At 47.9% G+C, this 8,881-nt stretch overlaps 1 protein-coding gene across 2 annotated transcripts in view; it reads right to left on the bottom strand.

Moving 5' to 3' along the window:
• Positions 1–1,232: 1,232 nt before the first annotated feature.
• Positions 1,233–8,881, bottom strand: part of MAN1C1 (mannosidase alpha class 1C member 1) — a 207,296-nt gene continuing 199,647 nt past the window's right edge. For both annotated transcript variants that reach the window (XM_053268110.1, XM_053268109.1), the window contains exons 11-12: positions 8,491–8,606; positions 1,233–2,066 (exon numbers count right to left, since the gene is read on the bottom strand). In XM_053268110.1, the coding sequence (XP_053124085.1) occupies positions 1,943–2,066; positions 8,491–8,606 (240 nt within the window). In that variant the 3' untranslated portion in view covers positions 1,233–1,942. The remainder of the gene's footprint in view (positions 2,067–8,490; positions 8,607–8,881) is intronic.

The following is an 8,881-nucleotide window of genomic DNA, read 5'->3' as shown; positions in this document are numbered from 1 at the left end:
CACCTATATGCAGAATCTCTTACCTGTTGTGTGCTCTCTCTCTCTTTTGGCCATTTGATCTCTTTGACCAGCTAGCTCAGGCTTCTGTCTGCCCCTTATCTAGTTCTACTCTGTCCCCTTCTGTTTTATCTGAATTATTTACACCCTCACACCTTAAGAGCTGGCGTTTGACAAACTGAATGCTGCTCAGCTCCAGTTGGCAGGCATCATTTTAAAAGCTGCTCTGTGACTTTTTAAAGCACCAGCAGTCTGGTTCCATCTTGGTTTGAATAGAGCCCGTCCCTTTTGTACAGCGGTTGTGTTTTTAAAGTGCTTAAAAGATTTTGAAACGGCACTGCAAATGTGGCAGGCTTGATGGTCAGGACAATAAAAGAGCCCCTGGTGGCACAGTGGTAAAACTGCCGCCCTGTAACCAGAAGGTTACAAGTTCGATCCTGACCAGGGGCTCAAGGTTGACTCAGCCTTCCATCCTTCTGAGGTCGGTAAAATGAGTACCCAGAATGTTGGGGGCAATATGCTAAATCATTGTAAACCGCTTAGAGAGCTCCGGCTATAGAGCGGTATATAAATGTAAGTGCTATTGCTATTGCTAAAAGCATAATGCCATGTGGAAAGGGTTGCAAGGCTATCCCCTATTTTCCATCTCTAGGGGTGTAGATCTTGTCAGAAACCACAGTGAGCCTTCTTCCTCCCAGATGGTACTGTCCACCCCACCAGGCTCATGTTCTAGGACAGGGGTGGGGAACCTTGGCCCTCCAGCTGTTGTTGAACTACAACTCCCATCATCTGGCTGGGGATGATGGGAGTTGTAGTTCAACAACAGCTGGAGGGCCAAGGTTCCCCACCCGTTCTAGGAGTAGCTGTTCAAGATGTGATGCACTATCTCCAGGGATCCCCTCACCTCTTGCCTGTGGTCTTCTCAAAGGCATCTGGTAGGCCACTGTGTATAACAGGATGCTGGACTGGAGGGCCTTGGGCCTGATCCAGCAGGACTGTTCTTAATATTATCCCTGATAATATTGGCAGCAACTACTTGCCAGATTTAACTTGTTCAAGTGCAAGCTTTGTGAAGGTTTTCTGCACTTCACCTCATGCCACCAGAGCCACAAAGGTAGACACTCCTCCCATCGGCTCCTGTAGCAAAAGTTGCCATTCTTGCTCCACCTCCACCTCATTTCTTGCTTTCCTTTGGATTTTCAGTGCCAATACAGCTCGGAGGAATCAAGCCATGCTTCTTCTCAGACAAGAATTTTTATTCTATTTCACATCTCTGAGTATTACAGAAATGAAATCATTACAAGTGCCTTGTAATATTTATCTTCAAATGAAAATTTAAAACAAAAACGAGAAACAAAAATCCCAGAAAAAAACTTCAAACATTAGAAAGTGAAGTGACACATGATGCGATAGACAGTAAACATTTTAAGAGTGGGGGGGGAGGGGGGAAGAGAGATATAAAAGGTATTTGGGGCTTGGGATTTTACAGACACTTTTTGGTCCAGTTATGGCATTGAACTTATAAGATGTATTTTTTTGAAAAGCATAAATCATAAACATGATAAAAATCAAAGGAGAGAGACTGGTGGGGGCGGAGGGCGAGAAGAGTGGCAAAAAGCAATATCTTTTTAAATGGCAAACTCCTGATCCTTTGGACATGTGAAAACGAAGTCAGTGGATTCCATAGAAATTCTCCGTAGAGAAAGGTATGTCCATGATTTTGTGAGTAATGGCCCATAATCAACATTTCATTTCCAGGCTAATAATGTTCCTCATAGAGGAAAAAAAATCAAAGGTGCTTTGTTTCACAGTTTTTATACTCCCCAATATAATACTGTCCGGAATTGGACGAATGCCCCCAAAATACCTTTCCAGGAACATCACGCATTCCTTCATTGGAAAGGGGGGGAAGCCAATAACCCACCACACCCTGCTGCAGATGCTCCTATTGCACACTGGTCTTCGTGATAAAGTCTGTGCGGTTCACGGGCAGTGGGTGGGCTTCGGTGTTGAACACCCAGTCCTCGAGGGAAAGCACATCATCTTCACAGAACAGAAGATAGAGATACCTAGAGCAGAGGGAGAAAAGAAACAAAGGGATGCCCAGATGACGGTTTGTTCAGTCCTAACTGATGGCTCAGTTATCACCTATTCGAGCAGGGGGTTCCCAACTTTTAAAAACAAATGCACCCCTTCTGATAAAAACCTTGAGTTCTGGTACCCCTGCACGAACACACAGATTTAAATGTTACTGTTCTGAGACAGGCTGTTCCAGTCACTGGCTTACATCCAGATTAAATTACTCATAAGTACTTCCACTGAAATTAATAGGACAAAAAATTGTCCTATTAATTTCAATAAGATTGCTTATGGGTAACATAATCTGAATGTAAGCCAGCCAGTGACTCATAACTATCTCATAACCATAACCATAACATAACATGAGAAAGAGAGAATACACACACACACACACACACACACACACACACACACACACACACACACACACAGACAGCATATACTGTATAGTGTGTGTGTGTGTGTGTGTGTATAAAAAAATGTATATATGTGTGAGTAAGTGTCAGTGCATGTATACACATAACTGATAAATAGTTTTGATGAAGTCCATTAATATTACATAAGAAGCACCACCCTCCGTTGGAAAGTGCTTAAGTGTACTTCTTGATTTCGTCATATAGGACTAGGACAAGAGGAACCCCCATTCCTCTGAGGACATTAGATTTGTTAGTATATATGTGTATATACACATATATGAGTTTGAAGCCTCCTGTGGAGGAGGAGGAGCTGACTTGAGAAAGTAAGCTAGCTTTTCTATCAACACCACGATCAGGAGGAAGGGGAGGTTTTGAGGGGCTGGTTTCTCTTTAGCAGGGAAGTCCCAATGTATGTGTCGGTGTTTGTTTTTCTGCCAGAGCTTGCTTTTGCCAGGGCTGATGTTATGGGCTGTTTGGCTTTCAGTCTTTGTTCTCTCTTGCATGGTGAGAGGCAGCTAGGGCTGTGAGGTGAGTCACAACTGGTGAAAGGGGCCACATTCCTGTTCAGTTTGAAGCCTTCTCTCTCTATAAGAGGCAACAGTCACGGAAATTAGCGAACAGGGATTAGCAAACAGAGTCACTGGAGTTTAGCAGGCAAGTGTGTAGGGAGCTCGAAAGGAGGCCCCCTGATCACAAGGAAATCAGTGGGAATACAAGGTAAGTACTACTCCTGCTTTCATATTCTCGGGAAAGAAAGTTTAAACGATTGAATAGCTGACTACAGCTAAGACCTAACTTTCAAATAAACAATCTCCAAATACTCTAAGCAGCCAACAAAAGCAGCTACGGAGAGAGAGAGAGCCAGCAGGGGAAGGGGTGCTTCCCTGTATATTGCACAGAATGCTGCATGTATGACTATTTGCTCGATGAGCAGAAGTCATGGTTGTGTGCTCGGTGCAAGGAGCTCCTGGCTCTCAGGGAGCAAGTTCGTTCCACTGAAACCAAGGTGATGGATCTGGAGAAGGTCAGAGAGGTATTGTGGATGAGACCTTCAGGGATGTGATAGAGGCATCCCACTCCCAGGCTGATGGCTCCTCTGATGTCAGGGAGAATGAAGGTCTCGGGGAAGGAGGACATCATTCTGAGAAATAGGGCAACGCTCCCTTAGAAGAGACCCCTTCTGTGGATGATGAGCTCATATCATCTTGCACAGGGGGAGGATGTGGTTAGGGCCTCTGGGTGGGTGGGGCCTCCTAGTAGTGGACGATTTGATCATTGGGGTAGAGAGAGATGGGTTTTTAAAAGATTGTGAGCCCTTTGGGGACAGGGATCCATCTTATTTATTTGTTTGTTTCTCTGTGTTAAATGCTTTGGAAACATCTGTTGAAAAGCGGTATATAAATATTTGTTGTTGTTGTTGTTGTCTATGATCTGTGTGTAGACCGCCTGGTGTAGACCGCCTGCCTGGTGCCAAGGTTGCGGATGTCATGCAGCAACTAGATAGGCAGTGCAGGGGAGGAGTCAGCTGTCGTGGTGCACGTTGGCACCAACAATGTGGGGAAATGCAGTCAGGAGGTCCTGGAAGCAAAATTCAGGCTGCTAGGGAGCAGATTGAAGTCCGGGACCCCCAAGGTAGCATTCTCAGAAATGCTACCTCTTCCATGCGCAGGTACAGTGAGACAGGCAGAGCTGAGGGGTTTCAATGCGTGGATGAGACAGTGGCGCCGGGAGGAGGGTTTAGATTTGTTAGGCGCTGGGATATATTTTGGGGCAAGACGAGCCTGTACAAAAGGGACGGGCTGCACTTGAACCAAGATGGAACCAGACGGCTGGCGCTTAAGATCAAAAAGGTTGCAGAGCAGCTTTTGAAATGATGCCTGGGGGATCGCCGACAGGAGCTGGGCAGTATCCAGTTTGGCAAATGCCATCCCTTAAAGGTGCGAGGGCGTCAATGATTCAGATAAAAATGGAAGGAGACAGAGCAGAACTTGGAGAGCATGTGGACAACCTGATTGGAAGAGAGTCGCTGCCATCTGCTTGTCTTCTGTTTGGGAAGGAGGTGCCTGGTGGCCAGTTGCTGAGACAAGAAACGGTTGTGCCACTTCCACCTCAGGCACTTGGCTATGGGGTGCTCTCTTTCCCAGCAGCAGCAGTAGGAGGAAGCAGCAACAGCAACCATGGGGAACATAGGAGGCTGCCTTATCATGAGTCAGACCCTTGGTCCATCTCGCTCAGTATTGTCTACCCAGACTGGCAGCAGCTTCTCCAAGGTTGCAGGCAGGAGTCTCTCTCAGGCCTATCTTGGAGATGCTGCCAGGGAGGGAACTTGGAACCTTCTGCATGCAATCCTGCAGATGCTCTTCCCAGAGAGGCTCCATCCCCTGAGGGGAACATCTCACAGTGCTCACATGTAGTCTCCCATTCAAGTGCAAACCAGGGTGGACCCTGCTTAGCAAAGGGGACAATTCATGCTTGCAACCACAAGACCAGGGAGGCAAGGGGGCAGATGAGGAATGGGTGCAACTAAGATGGCAAAGGGTCTGGAGACCAAGTCCTACTGGGAATAGTTGAAGGAGCTGGTAGAGGTGCACCGAGGTAATTTTGGAGCCTGGACCGGGAGCCCTGTTGGCTGCCACCACCCACCACAAGATAGGCTGGTGGCTTGGACCCTGGACCTAATGGGCTAACGGGGCCCCCGTTTGCAACGTAAGCACCCTCACCTCTCCATATTTATTGCACACACGTATATACTGCCCACTCTAAAGTCCCTAGGCGGATTACAACAAAGCAAAAATTTAACACATTTAAAACAGATATACAATTTGAAGTTAAAAGCAATCAATAAAACTCAACTAAGGAACTGCAACTAAAATAATTCCACTCTCTCTCTATGTATATCGTTTGTATTTTAAAGAAGAGATTCTGAATCAGAAACTTCCCACTGGCCAGCACACACCACACTGTGCCCGAAGAGAGTCCTGCCAAGCTGCCACTCTCCCCTCTTCCTCCCTCGCCTCCACTCCAGCAAAGGCGGAGGTGGGGGGAGAAACACAGGGAAGAAACTCTCCAGAAGGCAGGGGAAGCAGGGGAAGGTGGGGGCGGGGGAGAAATGTGGACTTCTTCCGAGGCTTATCCCTGCGCAGCAACTGCAGCTTTTCTGCTCCTGTTGGCTGCTGCCACCGCATTTCTTCTCCGCTCTCCCCATATGCCGCCACCACCACTGCCACCACCACTGCCACCGCCGCTGCCACCACCCCTTTCCCTCGTAGGCAGCCGAGCCTGCTGGCTCCTGCCTGCTGATTGTTGCTGCTGCCTCGCAGTGACAGTGTCACATGTGCGAGTGTGCACACAGTGCACAGGCGCAGCTGAAGAGCTGGCTCGGCTGTATGCTCGTTCGGCAGCCCTTCTTGTCCGGCCTGGCCCCACCGCCGCGGTGAACTCCGAGCCTGGCCGGATCGGGCAGGCCAGCAGGCAGTGTGGCACGGCGCCAGCCCTCACTGCCTGTCTGGACATCGCTCGCGCAAGGCACGCTTGGCCATCCAGCATGGCACGGCAGTAACTGCAAGCACGGGCTCAGCATCTGGGGGCTCCCCAGGCCTGCGGGGGACCGGACTTCTGCCCAGAGGTCCGGTCCAAAGGGTGCCACTGGGAGCTGGGCAGGTTTAGCCTGGAGAAGATAAGCTTAAGGGGAGACCTACGATATCCATCTTCAGCTATCTGAAGGACTATCACATGGAAGAAGAGTGGATTCGTCCTCTCCTGCTCCTGAGGGTAGGGCTAGAATCAATAGGTTGAAATGGGAAGGGCACAGATTTAGGCTAGATGTTAGGAAGGATTTCCTAACTGTACGAGCTGTTCGGCGGCCTGCCTCGTGCAGTAGTGAGCAATGAGTTGCTTGAGGTCATCAGAGAGAGGCTGAATGGGCATTTGTCATGAATGCTGCAGCGCAGGGGTTCCCTTCACCTGTGGTCCTCCAGATGTTGCTGAACAACAACTCCCATCATGGAGCTGAACAACCACTTGGAGAGGAGAGCTGGTCTTGTGGCAGCAAGCATACCTTGTCCCCTTAGCTAAGCAGGGTCTGCATATCAATGGGAGACTACACGTTTGAGCACTGTAAGATATTCCCTTTAGGGGATGGAGCCACTCTGGGAAGAGCATCAGAGGTTCAAAGTTCCCTCCCTGGCAGAATCTCCAAGCTAGGGCTGAGAGAGAGTCCTGACTGCAACCTTGGAGAAGCTGCTGCCAGTCTGGGTAGACAATACTGAGCTAGATGGACCAAAGGCCTGACTCATCATATGGCAGCTTCCTATGTTCCTATCATCTCCAGGTACAATTTATTGTGGCTGAGGAGGATGGGAGTTGTAGTTCAGCAACATTTGGAGGACCACAAGTTGGGAACCCCTGCAGTAGGGGTTCCCTTCACTACGCAGGGGGTAGGACCCGAAGCCATGAACCCTTCTGACTCTAAAGTCCTATGTTTCTAAGTGGGCAAGGAAAGTGCCTGCAGCCAAGTGCCTGAGCTAGAAGTGGTGCAGCAGCCTCCTTCTGTCTCAGCCAACTGGCTGCAGGGTACTTCCTTTCCCAACAGAAGAATGAGTAAGCTGCAGCAGCAGAAGCAACAGGCAGGCAAGCCACTAGGGAAGAGCATATGGCAACATTAGATTTGCTGGTTTGCTAGAGTCAAAAAGAGGTTCACAGTGCTGCGAAGATGCTGTGATCTCTTTTTGTATACTGTCTGTAAGCAAAAGTGAACCAGCCCCTCAGCCCCTTGCAAACAAAGCACCTGGCACTGCTTTAGATGTTAAGTCCCTAAGTAGTTCCATTCAACAAAGCTTGTAAGGAAAGCAGTCCACAAAAGAGGCATTCAGCAATACGTGGAATCGTGTTGATTTACTCCAAAGCACACTCTAAGCCTCTCTAACAGATCCAAGGAACGGAAAAAGCCAAGCCCACCCCCTAAACTTGTGCATTTGGCACTGCGGGATTTCTCCTGAGGCTGAAACCAAGCCCATAAATTCTGGCCAGCAGTACCATCTCAGGGGATGGATGCCGATAGTGGTTTTTGGTAATGTTCACCCCTCCAGAGATGGGAAATAGGTGATCACGTTGTTGCACTTCCAGCTTTTTGTGTGTTACCATCCCCTCTTTATCCCTACCCTCAAACATAGGAAGCTGCCATATACTGAGTCAGGCCATAGGTCCATCTAGCTCAGTACTGTCTACACAGATTGGCAGCGGCTTCTCCAAGGCTGCAGGCAGGAGTCTCTCTCAGCCCTATCTTGGAGTTTAGGGTAAAACGGCAGTCATTTTTGCACAGAGCAAAACGTTAGGGTCAGGGTTAAGGAAACAATTAAAAAACTGTTGTATTCTTTCCATGGAGTAATCTTTGGAGAACATTCCTGCCAACATTCTTGCCAATTATCATTTCCATTCCTTTGACATAAAATGTTTTATAGTAGTTTTTGTCCTTTTAAAACTTTTGTTGTGCACCGCCCAGAGCCTTTGGATGGGGTGGTATAAAAATGTAATCAAACAATCAATCAATCAATATAAAATGCACCATTGCAAATTTGACTGGTGCAGGCCCGATGTTCAAGACAATGAAAGTATGATAATACACTGAAAGCTGAAAGTATTGCTATGCTATCATCTGTTTTCCATCTCTGGAGTACAGACATTGTCAAAAATCACAAGGAACATTCATCCCTACAGATGGTACCAACCTCCAGGTCTGTAACCAGCCTCAAAATTTTTTGGGGGTGGATTGCAGAAGTCAGGGGAGGCAAGTTATAAAATGTTCAGTGAAAACAGTCAGTGAGGCTGGGGAAGAAAGAGAATTTTTTGGTGTGGCACATACACACCATGCCACCAGGGGGCTAAGGGCCTGCTAATCTCCCCAGCTGGCTCCCGATTTCTCCTCATCCTTTCACAAGAACCCCTTCCTGCATCCCAAGCTTCTTTCTGCCCAGAGATGTTTGCAGTGTTGGGGACTTACTTTAATGTCTCTGCCAGGAAAAAACTTTGTTGCATGTTGTCATGACTTGGGGTGGTGGAATAAACATCACGGATCCCAGAGAAACCAGCTTCTACTCGGCAATATTGCTCAAGTGCCTGGTTGGGGTGGGGGAGTGGGGAGAGAAGACAGACAAATCTTTTCCAGTAACAGCAGAGCAGCAAATGAGCATCATAATCAATGTACTCTTCTAAGTTTACAGCTTGGCTTCAGGTTTTACAGAGGCTGCATTCTGGCTGAAGACCTTTGATTCCTGAAGACCCAAGAGTCTAAGAAAACAGTCCTATGCATTCTTACATTATAGCAGTTAATAAAGCTTACATTCTACAAGGTGCTAGTCCCTAGGTTTCTGAAGCCATGGGATGCCATCCGC

The sequence above is a fragment of the Hemicordylus capensis genome, chromosome 7, assembly GCF_027244095.1.
Source record: "Hemicordylus capensis ecotype Gifberg chromosome 7, rHemCap1.1.pri, whole genome shotgun sequence".
NCBI lineage: Eukaryota > Metazoa > Chordata > Lepidosauria > Squamata > Cordylidae > Hemicordylus > Hemicordylus capensis.
The sequence above is the reverse complement of the archived record's forward strand: the minus strand, read 5'-3'. Positions and strand labels throughout refer to the sequence as shown.